General features: G+C 41.5%; 1 protein-coding gene across 1 annotated transcript in view; it reads left to right on the top strand.

Moving 5' to 3' along the window:
• Positions 1-269: 269 nt before the first annotated feature.
• Positions 270-19906, top strand: part of LOC125329661 (death associated protein) — a 54208-nt gene continuing 34571 nt past the window's right edge. Inside the window, exons 1-2 of the mRNA XM_048311900.1 lie at positions 270-438; positions 6779-6875. Of these exons, the coding sequence (XP_048167857.1) occupies positions 384-438; positions 6779-6875 (152 nt within the window). The 5' untranslated portion in view covers positions 270-383. The remainder of the gene's footprint in view (positions 439-6778; positions 6876-19906) is intronic.

The raw sequence follows: 19906 nt of genomic DNA on the forward strand, positions 1-19906 counted from the left end.
TCACCCATACGCGGTTTGGCAGGGCACAACAAAGCGCAAGCCGCCAACTGCCAATTAGTCACTAATTACAAATATTATTTGAAGTGCACACGCAGACTATTCAAAATCACGTTGTTAACTGCCCGCGCCGTTTCTCCTCGGCAAACGAAACAAACAGGGCGGGTCACGCTACAAGAGCTGCCTCCGCTGCCCTCACGCCACACGAGAAGCCGCCTGTTGCGGGCGCCACGTCCCCGCCCGCCCGGCCAGGGCAGGGCCCGGCGCCCGGCGCGGCACCGCCCCCGCGGCGGCCACGTTAACAGGGCGGGAGCCGGGCCGTGCTCGCCGTGCTGTGCCGGGGTGCGGGCGCCTGGTGCGGGCGCGGGGCCGTTGGCACAGTAAAAATGTCTTCGCCTCCTAAAGAGAAAGCAGAGACGCGGGCCGGACACCCTCCTGCTGGTACGGCTGCCGGTTCCCGTCTCTCCGCTCTTTCTCTTGCCACGCCGGGGGACGGGACGGGGGGGCCGGGGCGGCTGCGGGCCGGCGGGGCCGGGCGCCGGTTCCCCGCCAAGTTCCCTCCTGTGCGCGCCGGGGCTGAGGAGGGCGAGGGCGGCCTCGGGCGGGTCCCGCCGCCGCCGCCGGGGGTGTGAGCCCCGGGAGGTTCGAGGCCCCGGGGATGCGAGCCCCGGTGGGTTTCCTCGCTCTCCGCTGCTCGGGCGCAGTGCGGCGCTCTGGCCGCGGGAGGTGCGCTGGGATCCCCTCCTGAGCCCTGGGCGGCCCCGGCCCTCCTTGCCCTCTGGCAGCCTTTCCCGGTGACGGGCGACGCTCCCTGCCCTGCCTCTCCCCGAGGAGCTCTCTGGATGCGGCCAAACCCTCATCGGGTGTGGGCAGCTTTGCGTTTCCAGGCTCCGACCCGGCAGGCAGACAGCGTTGTCTTCCCGAGCATCCCGCCCTCGAAAGGCGGCGGAGGCCTCCGGAACCCCGGCCTGGGGCTGGTGGTGGTGGGAAGGGGAGCGGAGCGGTCTCGGCCCCACGCAGCCTGCGGGGCTGTTCCAGCAGAGTGTATGCTGAGTGTGAACAGATACTGCAAACCAGGAGTGCTCTGTGCATCCATTTTGCCTGCGGGCGTCATGGTGTGAGTGCCAGAGCAGGCTGCGTGCCCCTGGCAGCGATTCTGGCAGGGTAGGAAACAGGTAAAGCTGCTTGAGAAGTGCCCAGCAAAGGACCTCCTTCGCTTTCCATCCCGCTGCTGTATGCGAGTGGGTGGTCAGGGTAGGAGTTGGGTGTCACCTCCAGTGGGACACTGGCCTGCCACTGTCTATAGGTGGCAGCTCTTCTCTGCACACAGGTGGGGTTCAGTTCGTGGCAGTATCGAAGTTGTTTTCCTTCATGTACTGTTAGTTTTGCTTCTTACAGTTTTCTTAAAGAAAGGGAACTTTGGTCCCTGCATCAGCAGCTTTACATATGTCGTCTAATGTTTCCCTGTGGAGTTGTTGGTGAGCTTTTTTTTTTTTTTTTGGCGTTTCAGTAAAAAATGCTGAAATTCTCAATTCCCAAGGTGGCTAGTTTTATTTTCAGCTGTTGAATCCTAACTGAGTTCTGTGCTCTTTAAAATGAGGACCTGAAATCCCTCTAAATAGAAGTGAAAAGTATTGGCTTTGCTTTGCATGGCAGATACAGTTCAGCAGTGCAGGTAAATCAGTCCCTTGGCTGAGCAGTCATTCCAGTCCTGCAGCCTCCTCCTTCATAGCATTAGCTCTTATCTGACTTCCTGTTGAGCTGCTTCAGGGAACAAACCAAAGCATCATTTTCCAATGTTGACAGCTTTTGTTGCCCGCTTCTCAACCTGGCTTGTCTTCAGGTACACATCAGCTCCAGAGTGGAGGGATCATTAAGATTTTATATTGGTTTAGCTGTCTGCCAGCTACACAACTGATGAAACGAAGATGCTTTGTAACTGTTTTTTCTGATGTTGCTCCATGTTTGAGAGTTTTGCTTCAAAACCCGTCTTTTGAAACTGGTGGGATTTTAAGACCTGAAGTGAGCCTCCCTAGGCCACATGAGAAACTAGCAATGCACAGTGTAAAAGCACAAGTGGATTACAGTACAGGTTTCCTTTGCAGTCAGAATATTTCAGTTTGTATTTTTTTCTTTGTAAAACATACGAACTGAAGAACACCTTCAACTATGTGCCATTTAAAATCATTGGCATCCCTGTCTTGGTTTCTTTTTTTTTTTTATTTTTTGTGAGCATGCACACAAAATTGAGCTTTGGAAGGAAGGCGATCACTGAGTCTGTCTTTGAGGCCAGGAGAAACTAATGCTTTACTGTATCTTCAGGTCGCTTTGGGAAGAAGATTTTTCTGAGCTGTTTGGCCCTTTGGTCTTTTAATGCTTGGAAAATCCACAAGAAATGTTTTGACTAGCAAGAGTGTATATTTACTCTAGTGGTTGAAGATAGGTTTTAATCTTCTATCTCAAGCTGGTTTAGATGCCTGAATATTAGAATAATGCAATAGGTCAGTCTGCAAACAAGTTTTAATAAAATGAAGTAAGAAATTCTTTAAAAAAATTAATACGGGGGAATTTTATTCATAAATAACAAGGCAAATTTCTATCAAAGAAAAGATGTGAATAGAGGATCTCTTCTAATAAATGGTTTAAAAGCTCAGGTTTTGCTGCATACAGCTCTATAAAGAGCACTACCCGCACTTACAGATGTGTCTTATCCTACTGAGTATGTTGGACATGTAAAAGTTAGGAAGGATTTGAGTCATCAAATTAAAAGCAAAATTACAAATCTGTTGTTTTTCAAGTGCACTGTTGGCCCTTGCTTACTGACTGCACTGCATTCCTCTCTGCATTGACCTTTCACATAGGGGGAAAAGGCGCTTGAAAGACAAAGGGTAATGAAATGGAAAGAAACCTCAAGACCTCAGGGAAGGAAGTGACTTTGACCTCCCTTCTGAAATTTAAGAGGGCCCTTACTTAATCTTTATTAAATCTATCACTGCCTATCAGTGAGATCAAGTGTGCCCATAATACATTGCTGAGTAGGTTTGTACAGTCCCTCTGAAGAGATCTGTGTAATTATGCTTTAGCTGTTCATCTAGTACATACTGTGGAGGGATAAAGGAAGGTGATTGTGTTAATAGTGTATTTATGAAGTTTTATGATAGGTTTGTGAAAATAGTTATGTGCTTTTTTTCTACTTTAAAAAAAATAGCTCTGAGCCAAGATTTCTGTGAAATGATGGCATATAGTAATTCCTGTTCTTACTTTGCTGAACACTAATGTATGCTCCCTTAATCTTGTATAAAAGCATATTTTGTGTTTCCCTTTTCATACATCTTATCATTGTAATGGAATCTGTTATTACACAGTACATAAGGAATAAATTTTTGTGTTAATATTGAATACTATAGTCAAGAAAAAGGAAAACTGATAAGACTCTTGGTTGTACTCTGGATTTCTAAAAGTTCCTGTCTGGTTGCTGTGACGGGCAGGTGATTTGGGTTGAGCTGGAAGGTTTACCTGGGAAGGACTGCACTCTGAACCAGCTGGGGCCCAGGGTGTCCCTGACCTGTGGTGCTTCTCCAGGCACTTGGTACTTGCTCCAGCTCAGTGGGGTTTATTTCAGAATTCAGTCTCAGAAACAGTGAGGAGTCTAGCAGTGGGGGCAGGGAGGAAAAAGTAGAATGCTTCCCCACTCCAGATCAGCTTGAGTGGTAATTGATTAACACAGTTGTTTAATATTTCCAGAAGGAGTAGTCATACCCTTCTGAGGAACACGGGCTGGCATTCACGGGACTGACAAGGTAGTCCTGTCTGCCTCTTGAGGGGGGAGAGCATGACAGATGATAATTAAAATCCAAAACTTATATTCAGCAGTGAGGCAGATAGACTTGTTGGTCTTCTCAGTGTGCTGGCAAATGATCCCTTCTTTATTTCACGCTTTAGTCACCACTCCAGGGAGCCATTCCCTGTCCTCTCCTTCCTTAGCACCTGAGCTCTCTACTTGCTCTTCAGCACAGGAGCTGCTTTCTTCCTAATCCCAACACAGTGTGGTTGACACCATCCACTTCTGGATACTGCTTTCTGACAGTGTTCTGGAAGGTGGTTTATCAGTTATTTAAATCCTTTGTTTTCTGGATAAGGAAATCTGATCTCTTTTAAGGATGACTTCTAAGTGACAGAATCACCATGGTAAGCATCTGTTGAATTATGTAGTAAATGCTAGGCAAGTAGGAAATAGATGAATACTCGTAACTCCCAAGAAAATCTCACAAATGTTGAGTGGGTTTTTCATTACCTTGGTGGATGTAATCATTTCTTCTCTTGTCACACCCTGAGGTAGTGTAGCTTAGCTGATACCTTTTGAAAAGGAAGGTGAATTATGCTGCAAGGGTATTTATCATCTTAAGCTAAATCTCTTGAAACTGGATTGGGCACAAGCATGCTGTGTCATGGGTGGCAGATATGTACATCAGCTATATGTAGAGTGCTGTCTAATTATTTCACTTCTGGTCTCACAAATACACATGATATTGCAGCTGTTTGATGGATTCTTCTGCACAGTAACCTTGGATTGCTAAATATAATTAAATTATGCACCAAAGTTCTTTAAGCTGTCTATACTATGCCTGCTGGTATTAGTTCAAAAAATCAGATTTAAAATTCTAAGTTGCTGCATTAGTCACTATTATGCCTTTTTAGTTGTCTGGTTATTTGCTTTTTAATCCCTGTTAATTCTGCATACAGGCAAATCTGGACGTGTTAGCTGTGTATCTTTTCCAGTGACAGATAAAGAGAAAAGGAGTGGCTGGTGGCCTGATGATATATGAGAGGGGAGACATTTTAGATCTAAAATAGCACTAAGTCTTCCGGTATTGTTTTCTCTAGTATTCTGTTAGATGTTGAAGGACATGGAAGTGTGTGTATTGTTCGGAGCTGCTGTTTGTAACCCTGGCAGATGTTGCTGTGGAGACAGCATCTTCCACAAAAAGTAATTTGAAATAAATAAGTAAAAAGTTCTGATTGTGCAATGATGTTAAATTTAGAAATTAGTAAAATAAATTAATAATTTATAAATACATGTAAATAAAGCATAGCAGTACTTTGATTAACTGAGATGTTAAAACAAGACTGCATGTGACAGAACTCAGTGTTTGCTTTTGCAAACAAACTTAAATTTCTAAAGAGCTTGAATCAAAAAAGAATTACTTGGAATTTTAATTTTTGCTTCATTTTAGACAACAAAGAAATGTAGTTTTTTAACCTTTCTTTCCTTGTCCCATGTGAAATATTTCTCGCCAATTAAAGTTTTACGTTGCACAGAGAACACATAATGGTTAGTGATTTGGGTTTGGGGTTTTTTTTAATGCATGATAAGATGACACAGTTTTGTAGGCTTTAAAAGATATTTGACTTTGCCTGTTGATTGCCTGTCTTTAGTTAATGACCTTTATTGAACTAGAAGTTTATCATTCAAATATCACTCAGAACTTAAAATTGTTTTTAAAAGACAGGGCCAAAGAGCTTTCACCTTCTTCTGGAGCAGGTCACTTTGTTTCCTGCTTTCCTCCACCCAGGCTGTAAAATTTATGCACAGCAGTGGCCTTTCCATTGCTGTCCTGGTTAAGAATTGGGAATTAGAGCTGTGTCTAGGCTTCTGGGATTAGCACTGAACTGCTGCGAGGTGCCCTGCTCCCTCTGTGGCAGGACGCAGGAGGGCTGTCAGAAGTACAGCCTCCTCTGTCGGTGCCAGCAAGCGCTTCAGCTTCTCCTGCGCGCTGCTCTGGCGTCCTGCTCGCTCCAGCTGTGGCATCTCAGCACGGGCTTACTGTGTCAAGGCACTGTGAAACACAAACCAGTGTCTCTGTAAGTGGTTTTATTGACTTCTGACCACTATAGTGGTTTTCTGATGTGGTTGCTGATGGCAGTGTAACCCATCCAATTAAGCTAACGAGATGCATCGTCTTATCCTGTGCTGTCCTGTAAGCGTATGTAGCACTTGTTGAAGAAAAAGAAAAGTACACTATTGAACCAGAAAGCAGATCAAGAGCAGCCTGCCTGTTGCTCTGCTTAGTAGCTGCAGTGCTAAGCTTGGCTTGCTTCCTGTTTTATATTGCCCTTTGGAGTGGATAAGTGATGTACATAAGTGGATTTGCTTTCACTTCTTGTTTTGTGTTTCAAAGGGCTGGTTTCATGTTTGCATCATTTCTAAAACTTAAATGATGCAAGGATTTGAAATGTGGTAAATGCTCATATGTTTTGCAAAACAAAAAGCTCTGTTCTAAATGCAAGTTAACAGTCCTCCTAAATTTTGCTTTTATTACACTGTTCGTGAAGTACTTATTTGTATAAATGCTATTGTTACAGATGTAGCTTTTAACATGAAACGGCAAGTTAGTTTCTTTGGTTTGTGGCCTTTCGTGTAGTGTTACGCAAGTCATTGCCTCAGTTTCTTCTGACTGCTGCAAGTTAGTATGGGATAGAGGGAGAATTAAAACAGAATTGAGTTTTCTAAAATGTCACTGGAAGCAGGTGATAAAAAGAGCTGCAGCTTCTCAGGTTAAGCAAAGATGGCATCACGTGAAAGAGAATGGCAGATGTGGTCCTGAAGTAGCATGTACTTAGGCTTGCGACTTTTTAACACTTTGGGCCCCCTTTTCAAACTGTGATTACTAGTAAACTACTATGCAGAGTATCAGGAGGGAAGCAGGGTGGGTCATCCACATTCTTCACTTAACACTTACTTGACTGAAGTTTGTTGTTTACTGTTTAATTTTCGTTTCAGTGAAAGCTGGTGGGATGCGGATTGTGCAGAAACACCCACACAATTCTGATGCCAAAGAAGAAAAAGATAAGGATGACCAAGACTGGGAAACCAGCAGGTGAGCAGTTTGATTTGGTGCATGTGCTGCAGTGAATTTCCATGACCTTGAACCTTATCACCAGTTTGTTTTCCTTGTGACTAGCAGACCAAAGATACAGTGCTTTTTGTATCTTAAAGCAGTAGCAAGTTAGACAGTCCTTCAAGAGAATTGGGGAATTTGGGAATTTTCGTAGTGCTGAGCCTCCTTTAAGTGATCCTGCCGGGCAAGAGAAGGCTGGAGAAAAAAGTACAATAAAAGTAAAACCTCAGCTTTCCTAAAATGTCTGAATTCAGAGTGTGCAGAAGCATGGAGGCTAGGCATATTTGGACACAAGTATTAGGCTGGCAGGCCGTATATGAGGTGGTCTTTCTGTGTGCAGGGTGATTCCTTTTACTCTTTGGCCCCTAATCCTGTGTCTGTCAGGTGTTTGACAACATGGTGCTTTTGAAAAGACAAGAAAAAATAGATGGTACTAATATTATATCTTTTATTTTAGATAGGAATCTTACCAGTTTTGGTGGCGGAGGATATTAAGACTGCAGTTACTTAGCAGTTTTAACTAGATTTTTTGGATTACCGCTGTTTAGAAATGAAAGCAGGGAGATTTGATGGACTGTAGCTGTTTTTCTGTTCATAGGAAAGCCACCTGGTTTTGTGCTGCTTTCCTCAGCTAGCTGTTTTTCTTTCCAGCCAAGACTATATTTACCTGTAATGTTTACCTACTAACTTAGGACTTGGGTTTGTCTTTGCTATTTGCTCAAGTTAAAAAAAACAAACCAGAGAGCCATTCCTGTGCTTTGGTAAGTAGACTGAGATTATATTTATTTTACATGTAAAACAATGGTAATAAATAAGCATTGTGAAAATGTCCAGAAATAAACCCAAATGTGTTTATTTACTTGAATAGGAAACACCTTTATGAGAAGGGAAAAGTAATTTTAATTAATATATTCAAATACAAGGCAAGAGAATTAAAGTTTGTCCTTTATCAATCAAATTGGTCATCTTGTTGTTCTGCACTGTGGCACATAAGTTGAAAGAGTCTGTATTGCAGCCAAGTTTTGTATAAAGTAAGAAATTGTATCTTGGGGTCAATTTAAACTTTGTTGGGATACATCCTTTTATTTGAGGTGTGTTGACCTTGGCTGGACAGCAGGTGTCCACCGAGCTGCTCTATTACTCCTCTACTCAGCAGGATGAGGAGGGAGAAAGTAAGATGAAAAAGCCCCATGTGTCAAGATAAGGACAGTTTAATAAAGCAAAGGCCATGCATGGAAGCAGTGGAAAATAAAATATGTATTCACTATGTCCCATCAGGAGATGATGTCCATCACTTCCTGGGAAGCAAGGCATGTAGTGATTGCTCTGGAAGACAAACAGCATAGTAATGAGTTCTCCCTGCCTCCTCCTCCTTTCTCCTAGCTTTTACTGCTGAGCAGATGGTGTGGAATATCCCCTTGGTCAGTTGGGGTCAGCTGTCCTGGCTGTGTCCCCTCCCAAGATCTTGTCTACCCACTGCCTGCAGGTGAGGATAAAGTTGGAGAAGCAGCTTAGGTTCTGTGGAAGTGCTGCTCAGCAGTAGCCAAAACTGGTGTGTTTTAAGCACCTTTCTGGCTACCAGTGCAAAGCACAGCACTGAGGGCTGCTGTGGGGAGGATTTACCACTTCAAACAGACCCAGCACAGTGTTACATACCTGCTTATCCTTATCTTTCCTGGTCATGCCAGCCTCATAGTGAGGAGCCTCATTAGGATCCAAATGACAAGACTTCTTGTGCCTGTTCACATCTAAGCCTCTGTTACAACACAGCACCTGCTTTATTCCTTTCTTCAAACAAGGTTATGTTTTCCCTCTTTCACTCAAATAGTGCAGGGGAAAGTTAAAATTTAACCTTGATATTTCTGGCTGTGTCTGCTGTAGCAGGTGCTGTGGCACAGTACAAGCACATCTGTAGGGGTAAACGGTGGGTGCTGAGGACTTCATGTTTACACTGTGTGTGTTTTGGAGATTAATTAGTTTGGTCATCTGGACTGAAGGACCGATCCTAGCTGGCATGTGTTAGGTGTCTGTCTGAACTGTGTGTGCCAGTTTAACATCATCTGGAGGGAATCTAGGTGAGGTGCCCTGAGAGCAGTTCCCAGTGTGAAACAAAGCCTAGGCAGCTAGGCTAGAATGATAGGGAGAAAGGTGCACTCTTGATCTGTAGATGCTAACAGAAAACCCCTGTATGTTAATACTGTGAGCAAAGTTGATGGGTTTAAGACAGATGAGAAAGTTTAATGACTTCTAGAGCTACCTTATTAACTAGTGAAAAGTTAGCTGTTGCACCTCAAAATCCATTCCTTCGTCCACTTGATCAGTTGACTGTCAAAATATGCAGTTTGAGCGTGCCCTTTGCTTTGGTTTTCACGTAGAGGATACATTGTTGGTTTGTATTAGGCACTTGTACATACAGTTATTCTGAGTCTGTGTATTTATACTGAAAGCATTGAGCTGAACTATTTTATTTCTTTGATCTAATCCTCTTGAGAAAGAAAGCAGCAGGAGGGACATAAGGAGCATAGTTAGGTGGGAATTAATATGAATTATAACATAAAACCTAGGTTTGTTTACAAGTCAAGAGAAGTTGTTTTCCTGGTAGAACTGAGACCCTTTTGTGTATGTAAGGGAAAGGGTTTAATGTGTCTTTTGTAGGCTCCTGTGCGAATACTTGCACAGCTCTGGTGGCAGTACAAGCTGTAGATGTGAGCAACAAGGTATTTAGCGGTAGACAGAATAAGCTAGTCAAAATTAAATTAGGTTTGCAGTGTGTCAGCTGCTTTTGTGCTGGAAGGTGCAGTCCCCCAGAGTTTGTGTCTGCTCCAGATGATTCATGGTTCTCTTTGAAAATCCTTGGATTTCTGGTGTGTGTGAGGGGTGGTTTATCAGAAGATGGGTTTGTCGGGAGGGGAGAAGTGAGCATTCTGTTCTGCTTTCTCCAGCACCAAAATATATATATATACTTTTGGGGCTTAGTTAGCTGGTATTTTATGTCCCTTTGTTAAGCAGATGTGGAAACATCTGTGTTTTTAACTTGTCATGGTTTTAGCCTTTGCCATTTTAAGGTGGTATTGTTGATATGATGCAATCTCTACTCCCCATTGCATTCGAAGTCAAAAGAAGCAAACAGCCAGCCCTTCAGGGAATCTCTGTCAGCTGATACGGGCAGCTGCCAATGGTGAAAGAGAAAATAATAAAACAGAGAAGAGTAATTTGTGTGTGAAGAGGGAGGCTAGGATGACTGAGTCATTATTTTAATCTCATTGTAAACTTAGTTGAAGACAGATTAACGGAACTGGCAGTAAATGGAAGCAGAAGAATTCAATCTCTCCCAGAGTTCTCATGGCCTCCCCATGATGGCACAAATCTTAGCAGTTGCTCAGCAAGAAAGCTTTCGGCTTCGGTTCATGGAACTATTTGTGGCTTTGGAGACAGCTGGCATTGTTTTTGCAGTGTGCTTGCAGAAAGAGACTTGGATCAATGTTTCCAGTCTTAGTGTAAACAAAGCTGACACAGGTAAACCCCTCTGATGTAGCTAACTGTGCTGTGATAAAGGTGACTTTAAGATTCACCAGGTACATCTTCTTTGGTTTTTTTTGCCAGTTGTTTAGCAACTCGCAATCCAGTTACTGTAACTTACTCTGCAAAGTATTTTACTCAATTCTGTTTCCTAAAATAAAATTGTTATGACAACCTCCCATTTCATGAAATCATAGGGAGACTTGTCAGGATGGTGATTCATGTTCCTTTAAAACAATGTGTGGTAAGACTGTTCTACACAAATTTAAACTTTTCTTGCAGGGCAGGTCTCAGCCTTGAGTTGTAGCAGAAATAATTTTATATGTCTGGTATAAATACAGTTTTACTTAAAAAAGGAATATGGTATGATTATATGGTGGAGAAGACTCAATGAAAGAAGGGAGGAGTTTGGTTTAGGTGAACTAAAGATACGTGTGGCATCCAAAGCCACTGGCACCCTGTGGTCAGGGTGTCAGTGTTAAACTATACTGTGATGTAGGATCCTCAGCCGATGTTTCAGGATGAGTCATTTTGATCATCCTGGTTAGAGCGAGGATGCTGGCTGGATGAACTTCTGTACTGATGAATTACTGATTTTTTTCTTAGGTTTTTGTAATTTCTTAACATTTGTGTTAGTTTGGTTTTTTTTGATATGGTTGCAGTTTTTATTGATTGACAGTCAGATTGGTGCTGGAAGGCTTTTTTTGTGGTGCTAGAAGAGGCTGAAACGTATAAATAGAAGTACAGTAGAAGTACAGTTATGAATCAAACCCATCATTTTTCAGGACTGTATGTTGTCATAGAAATTATTTTGAATAAATAGGCTACTCATAGTCCTGGGCTTTATTAAAAGCCCATTAATGCCTGCTTAACTGAGATTTGCAGTATCATGTGCATTCCTATGCCAGCAGCTGACTCTAGGCATAATAAATACTCCTGAAAGACAGATAATTTGAATTGAGAGCTGCTTGTTCAGTTTTGCACAAGAGATTCATTAATTGTTACTCTGGGATCTCAAGAAGAAGAAACTATAATTATCTATAGGATCTGGATTTAAAAAAATATTTAAAGCAAATATCTGGCTTGTTTTTAACAAACAGGGTAAACTGGAAAGGCTTTTATGTCTTAAAGGCTCTTTCCTTCTCTTTTGTTGTATTTCTGAAACAAAGTGGGTAATTACCATTATTTAATTACTCAAGATAAAGGCACTAGTGTAGTTTCTCTCTATATATGTAGATGGTATGTGTTTTGTATCTTAAACCTACCTGGAGATTGTGAACCCAGCATTATGCCCGACTTTTACAATGTGGATATTTTCCTTCGTAATATCCATCAGGTGAAAGGAAAATAACCAAGAAGGTAATTTAGAATGTAGCAACTCAAAAGGAAAATCATGCTCATGAAGCATATGGGTGTTTTTATGTCAAAGGGTACTCTCAGTACTCACATGGTGAGAGAGGAGTTGTCAAAGGCCCCTGTTATCCCTCAGTGTCACTTGTTACATCTGAATATGCAAGTTAAGCTGAAGCTGGTTTTTTTGTTTCAGAAGTGCAGTGAAAATCTCAAAAACTTGGCTGTGGGTATATACTTTCGCTCAAGAGTAAATTTGTTTTTTCTGTCCCTCAATTTGCTCTGCTGCAACTGACAAGAAATAAGTCACAGGCATTATTTCCATTTTTTTATTTGCCACTGAATGTTCTCCTGGCATTAAAATATTCTTAATTTTTGCCTTGTAATGACCCATGTTGACCAAACTTCTGAAGAATTTTAAAAACATAAAGTAGGTTATATAATTAAGCCATTAAAGAAGGTTTGTATGTCTGTTTATGTCCTGAATATGGAAGTGTCTGAAACCATTTCTGTTCCTTGTATTTTATTGTTCTGGTTGTTTCAGCTGGGGTAGAAAGTGTAGAGTCAAAGTTCTGACCCTTTAACTTGGGAATAACTGCTCTTCAGGACAGCTGAGAGCTGGGAAATGATGTGCAGTGTTCAGCTCGCATGCTCATTCTTTAGGAGGTAGTTTCCATCATGTGTGAAGATGTTCCAGTCCAGGTAGTTCTGATGCTGTCTGTTGTAGAGTCAGTGTGTTTGACAGAAGGAAATACTGAGAGTTCCATGTGTAAAAAAAAAAAAACAAACCAACAAACGAAAACCCAAAAACAAAAACAAACTTTGAACCTTGTTAAACACGGAAACCAAACCCATATAAATGTGAACAGGTAGCATTGAACTTCCATAAATACTTGGAGTGAATAACCCATTAGTGTTTCTCCCATGTGGTTCACCGACATAAAGCTGAAAAAGGCCTCGTTACCTATGTTCAGGCATCTGTAAAACCGAAGTACTGGAAATTTAAGGAGGCATTGACTCAGTGTGATGAATATTTAAGATTAAAAGAAAGAGACAGGACAGATAGTCTGCTGCATCTTCTGCTCAAGTTTCTGGAGAGGAAATGTGCAACTTTGGTGGGTACAGGACTGACTGAGTCCCCGTTTGCTTCAAAGGTCCCTTGGGCTGTTGTGTCAGTGGAGGCAGCCCTGAAGGAGTGAACTGGTACTCTGTAAAAGCATCTGTCATCCTCCTCTTTGACAGAATTCAAATTTCTTCCACCATATTTCTGACCACCTCTTTTTCTCCCCTCTTTGTAGCCTCGTTCTGTTACCTCAGTGAGCTGATACGGTTTCACAGAAGAGGTTATGTTCACAGATTGTATTGTCATTTTACACTTGGTGATGTAAAAAGTGAAATTTGATTAAATGTATGGATAGGACTCAAAGGTTTTTATTCCTATCTTTGGCCTTTGAGCTCTTGTTACTCAGGTATGGGGCTTTGGAGGCAATTGGCCTTAAAAATTAAGCGTGTGGGGGAAATGCAATGGAAAAGCAACCTGGCTGTGAATAATGTACTTGCAATTTCTGAGGAAGGTGCAAATTGCAGGAAACATTGGGTGTTATCCCATGGTCATACAAGAGTTTCCTGTGACTAACTTTTTCTTTACTTGGCTAAATACTCCAAAGGTTTAAAGAAATTTCTGCTGGAAAAAGGCTGTCAAAGAATTGCAACTATCATTTTGTAATACTACTAAGCATAATACTGAACATAGTGCTGTAAGGGAAATAGCTTCCTACCTTCTCCAAAACATCTTTATTTCCAAAAGAGATTCTGTGCTTAGTGCTTGCTTTTTTTTTTTATCACTTACCCCTTCTTATCTTTATTATTTTGGACTTAAATTCGCTTCACAGTGTATTGGTTTGGCACAGGCTGGCTTTTGGTAGCAGGGAGGCCACAGAGGTGGTTCCTGTGAGAACATCTTGGAAGTTTCCACCATGTCCAGCAGAGCCAATCTCTTATGGCTCTGAAAATGGACGTGCTGCTGGCCAAAAGTGGGCCAGTGAGAGAGGTTGGCAACACCTCTGTGATGACATATTTAAGAAGAAAAGCAAAGTCACAAGGTTTTGCTTCTAGTTGGAGAAGAGGAGGAGGTGAGAACATGTGAGGGAAAACAACATGGAGACACCAAGGTCAGTGAAGAAGGAGGGGGAGGGGATGCTCCAGGTGCCAGAGCCAAGATTCCTCTGCAGGCCGTGGTGAGGACCATGGTGAAGCAGCTGTGCCCCTGCAGCTCATGGGGATCCACGGGGGATGCAGAGATCCACCTGCAGCCCACGGGGGAGGTGCCCGTGCCGGAGCGGGTGGATGCCTGGAGGGAGCTGTGATCCAGTGGGAGAGGGCCCTGCTTCCAGGCTGGAGCAGCCTTTCCTTGGAGGACTGCACCCCATGGAAAGAGAGACCCACGGTGTGGCAGTTTTGGGAGGACTGTTTGCCCATGGGAGAGGCTCATGCTGCAGTGGGTGCGGTGCGGCTGCTGCTCATGAGAGTGGGTCCACATCGGGGAGGTTCACGGAGAACTGTCTCCCGTGGGAAGGGACCCCACGGCCTCACGGGAAGACTCCTCTCCTGGAGCAGCAGAAGGAAATCTCGCAGATGAACTGACCAAACCCCCACGCCCTGTCTCCCTGTGCTCTCAGTGGGAAGGAAGGAGGGGTTGGGGGGAAAAAGGTGTTTTTAAGGACTTATTTTACTTCTCATTATCCTCATCTGATTCTGTTAGCAATAAATTCACTTCGTAACTTTAAGCTAAGGCTGTTTTGCCTTTGAAGTGTTTTCTCCTGGTCCTTATCTCAACTAATGAAGCCTTTGTTAATTTTTTTTTTCTCCCCTCTCTCTGCCCAGCCGTGGTGACACTCGTGGGTGCCTGGCATCGGGCCAGTGCCAAACCATGACACACAGTTAAGGGAATAGCTTCTTCATAGTGTTACACTCTTCTCCTTTACATAAGTGGCATTGCCTTAATGCATTTTCCTACTTTATTTTCCATCTTTGTGTCTCAGTCTTTTGCATAGAGTTTTTATGATTAGCAGATGCTCAAGTCTGCTGAAGTTTATACATACATAATTTGATTAGTTATAAAATCTGAAAACAATACTAGCTATGTTCATGTGATTTTTCAGGACAATACCTTCTGCAGATGACCAGTTACTTGGAGGAGTAGCAAAGTAATTGCTATGACCTCTGTTGAACTCTATCAAATGCCTATGCAGTAAGAGACTGATTTTTAAATGCAGAACTGCTGTAAAGCAAGAAAATAGGCTGTGAATATCTCCATTTAAGAACTGAAAATATCTGTGAATGTAGGGAATGGAGAAAAGGCTAGGCAAGATTATGAATGAAGCATTCTCATACAGGAAGATGAGAGTCTTCCAAAAGACTGTTTCATGCTTCCAGTATTTCTTGATGATTGAAGCAAAAAGTTGGTAAATCCATCAGTGTAAGTGCCAGTTATGACATTATATGGATAGCTCTTTTCATATTCCTGAAGTACTGTGTGCATGTGTGAAAGAACTAAAAAAAATCTGATATTTCTCCCCCTCAAAGTGAATAGAAGATAACGCCATCCAGCTCAGCAAGAGCCAGGTTTGGTCCCAAAAAAACATATGCTGTCTTATGAAATTAGCTGGAAAGCTGAGTTGAATTGTCAGCCAAGCTGGTGTAAGAAAAAAGATTTTAAAAGAATGGAAGTCCTTAATTTGTATTCCGTGTGATAAGGAAGGTGAGAACAGCTTAGTCATATATGAAAGGAAAATGGATGGGAAGTAGTATCTTTACAGTGGCACAGTTTAGTTACCACAGCATTCCATGTCGGTACAGAAAAGTAAATGATCTTGAACTAATAGCTGGTGTGGTATTTTTCCTAGTTCTTTTCTCTTGATATCTTTCTAGAGTAATGGAGTGCATGGGATGAAGGTGACTATGCCAGTCTGAAGGCACAGGCATTATAAAGCACAAAAATTTTCAAACCCAAAAGTACAGTCAAATCCATTTCGCTATGCCAACTAAGCCCAAATCTCTAATATTTAAGTGTTCAACAACACTGAGAGTATTTCTAAAGCTAAAGGTATTAATTTCTCCTAGAAAAAGCTTGCAGAGGACCAGATGCAACTCATTTATTTAGCATAAAAAAATCTATGTTTGAAGTGAAGTCACCAAGAGCTGAAAATGAGTAGGAGGTGTGTGCGATTGACACTGCGTGTGCCAAGGAGGGGGATCTTTTTCCAGTAGCACCTTCCTCTCCCTTAAGTTACTTCTGCCTCAGCTGCATCAGGCACCAAACTTTGAAGCAGTTTAATATTAAAATAAACTTTGAATTACCATTTCTTGTCACTGGGCCAAACAGGAGGGAATTTTATTTCACTCCCAGCTGCTCCCAGGACATTGGTACTAGAAGCAAGAGATACATGAGAGATAGATAAGAACAACACTGAAAGCATTGTTACATTGTCATCATTAGAGCTTTATTTAGTCTGCTGTGGCAGTTCATAGACCTGTTCACTGCAGCACATTGCTTGTTGGGGGAGTGTTCACTGCAGTAGGCTTGCTGCTGTGTGGTATTAATGTTTCAATGACTGCGTCTTGGTCACAGACATCATGTTAAATAGATGGCAGTTAGTAAAAAATACTTCAGCAGCGTTCACACAAATCTTAGTTCTGGTGAATTTCAGTTTCTCTGGGACTCATTCATTAGAATACATGTAATGCAGTGAGCCTGGAGCTGGTACTGTGTTCAAAGGGCAGCCGGCTTTGTTGCTGCTGGATACAACCAAAGTGGTTAGTTCCTTTCCCTAATAATCTTGAAATGTAGCCTTTTTTCTTCTTTTTTTCCTCTCAGCTTGTTAGAGCTGTAATTAAACTTTAGGCTAGCTGTCAATTATCACTGGCTTCATCTAGCACCTCACACTGCAGTACTGAATTAGACAGTCCTTGAGAGCCAGGTACTTTGCAGTGCTGAGTGGTTGCTATTGCTTTCCAAACCCTATTCTAAAGCCTTCTTTTTTTACTTTAAATAAATAAATCAATACAGAGCTCTAGGTGTTACAGTGGAAGAGCTAGGCTGGATTTTTTGCTAGAACAGCTTAAGCTGAAGTGTCTCTTTTGAGATTATTTGGAACTACCAAAAAAGTGCAAAATAATTCAGTAAGCAAAATCTCACTACTCACTGTGCATCCTCGTATGCCTTGAATGTTGCTAAAAAGCTTCACTGCATTTCAGTGCTGATGGTCACTCTCCTGAGGCTGCAATCTCATATGAGTGTTTAGAGCATGCAGTGGTAAACTATGTTTACTGTTTAGTGGTTGTTAGGATGATCAAGAGTACTTTGCATTACTCTACTTACAAAAGCTGCTATTGCTAGATTTTTATTTTAGTTTAAATCTTTTTATTTTTCCATGCAGCTTATTAATGTATATGCTCACGTGCAACATGTTATTGTTGCTAATAAGCAACTTTTTTTTGCATGTAATGTGTTAGATTTTTAACTTTGTGGAGCACTAATGAATTAACAAACCAGTTAATGCACAACCCCATTTGGCTTGTTTGTTAAAATGTTGGGTTTTGTATGGGAGGTGATGAAATGAAATTTTAGTAAACTGAACTGAGTATTTTTCACTTCTGTGATTCTTCCTTTATATCTGGTATGATGCTAACTTGTGATTCTAGAGGAAAAGTGTATTTAGCCATGTGTATGCTGTTTTATATCAGCAGTGACACTAATAGCATTAACACAAATTCTTCCACATAAGGCTATTTAGAAGGCTTTTGACTAAATGAAATTTAGCATTCTTATTTATTGCTTTGAAAACTTAATTTCCTGTTTTCAGAGATTACACAATTCTGTTTCTGCTGGTGTGTTTGACAGATTTTATTCTTGTTCCAGTGTACAATAGGGAAAAAAAGGCCAGAACAAAAAAAAAAGCTTCTGAGGAGCGGAGCTTTGTGTTCTGCTGTTTTCTCCCAGCATAGGCCTTCTGGCTGATAACACTGGTTGGTTTGGTTCCTTCCCTGTATCAGGATGGTTTGGATGACCTCTATATGGCTTTGAAGTTTAATACTACACTTTTCCTTCATATCTTATAAGCAATCACAATTACAGAAAATGTGCATTCCTGCTGATAATGTTTATTCCTTCTGCTATTCTTCAGAAGATCTCCCTTTATGACATCTTCTATTGCAGTTCAAGTTCTCATTTTATGTTGTGTCCTACCCTTGAAACTATTTCTGTATTAATTAGTGATCTCCAGTTCTCATCTTGTTGTATTTTCCTAAAATCACCTTTTTTTTTTTTCTTTTTTCTCCTGAGAAGAGTTCTAATGTTGAGAGGCCTGTGTGCCTCTCATCTTCATATGCAGAGCTAACAAATTAGCTGGTTTGATAATCAGGACTTGGCTCTTTTATAAAAATTTTCAGTGTCAGACTGAGAAATAAATATGCTGTTTAAGAGCTGCATAGTTCTAATGGGAATAGATAGGTAGTAATCATGTTTTAAAGCCAATGATGTGTCATTTTTGTATTTGACTGTTCCAGTTTCTCTCTGCTTTGTCCTATGCTAACTCAGTTTAATGAGATGTCTTACCGGCATTTTTGGAAATCTCTGCATACCAAGTAGGCTAGAAGATTTTTGTTTGTTTTGATAATTCTGGCAGTTTTTAATACCCTTCACTGTGAAGAGCAAATTGCCAAGTTAATGCACACTGTTTTCCTTTGCCGTAGGAGGAGGAAAGGGAAGATAACTGTCCACAGTTAATGCACCAGATTTTGTCTTCCTTTCCACCTTCTAAAAAATTTTCGTAGGTTTATTGCCTAATGGCTTTTTAAGACCCTGGATGTTTCATACTTCTCCCTGCCTGTTACCATGTCTTCTAAAACAATAAATAGGTAGTAATACAATGAAGGGAAGAGGGAGTTATAACCTTGTTATAATCTCTTTCTTCCTCTTCAGTTTTAAGGAGTAGGGATGTGTCTGCAGGCCAGCACAGAACTGTGCCTGTGCAGCACACCCCAGCAGATGGTCCTTTGGCGCAGCATACAAGAAGAATCTGTGTACAATGATCCCGATGAACTCTCCCATCATCTCACAATCCAAATTACTGCTTAGAAACTTGCTAATCAAATTACTGCCATTCGACCTAGCTCCTACTTCTCTTGTCCCTCTTTTGACCATGTGTACATTTCTCACCTTGATAATCACCTTCCTGAAAAGGCACCATCACAGCCTAAGTAGTGTGTGCCTCAAAAAGGTTTTATTTTTGCGTGCTTGGTAGTGCCTTGCAAGTCTTCTGTGCTCAGAAATAGTGAATAACTGTATTTGTTTTACATTCTCCTCTCTACTGTATATTTTTCTTGAGTTCCCTTTTGTCTTTTTGTTTGGTTTTGTGGGGGCATAACTAGAATTGCAGTGTGAAGGGTAAAACCCTGCCCCAGACTTATGCACTGGCATAGTTCTATTTTTCTGTTTCTCTTCCTTCTCTTAATTGTTCTTGTGTTCCAGTTGTCTTTTTAACTGCGTTTTAGGTATTTTATTTTAATATTAAGCTGCTGTTTTCAAAAATCTTTTCCCAGTGATTCCAACATTTGGTTTTGAGTTTAATAACTGTGGTAGAGGCCACCATCATGTAGGTATAGTTAGGATTGTTTTTCCCAGTGTGTGTTTTCTGCGTTTATCGTGGTGCCATCTTTTTCCTTTCCCTTTTTTGTTCTGTCATTCCTCTGAGATCTCTTGTAACTGTTTACATTCAGGCTTTTTTTATCCTGAATAATTCACTGACGTTAGCATATATTGTCATTTATTTAGACTTTTCGAGTTTCTTGCAGGATTCCACTGTTAACCTCCATCATTATGGTATTTGATTTATTCCTCTGCTCTGATTTCAGTTTGTAATTCTCAAGAGTGTCTTCTGCCATATCCCATGGTAACTCAGTTTATTTACTGAGGAGCCTTGTTTGCATTTTTTGGAATTCTGTGCATACCAAATAGATTGAAGTTTTTTTCTTCACTTGATCATTCATTCAGATTTTAATACCAGTCCTATTAAATATTTAGCCAACAAATATAACCTCTGTTTTGGGGTAATTTACAGTAACTTTACCTTAAAAAAACA

The sequence above is a fragment of the Corvus hawaiiensis genome, chromosome 1 (genome assembly GCF_020740725.1).
Source record: "Corvus hawaiiensis isolate bCorHaw1 chromosome 1, bCorHaw1.pri.cur, whole genome shotgun sequence".
Lineage (NCBI taxonomy): Eukaryota > Metazoa > Chordata > Aves > Passeriformes > Corvidae > Corvus > Corvus hawaiiensis.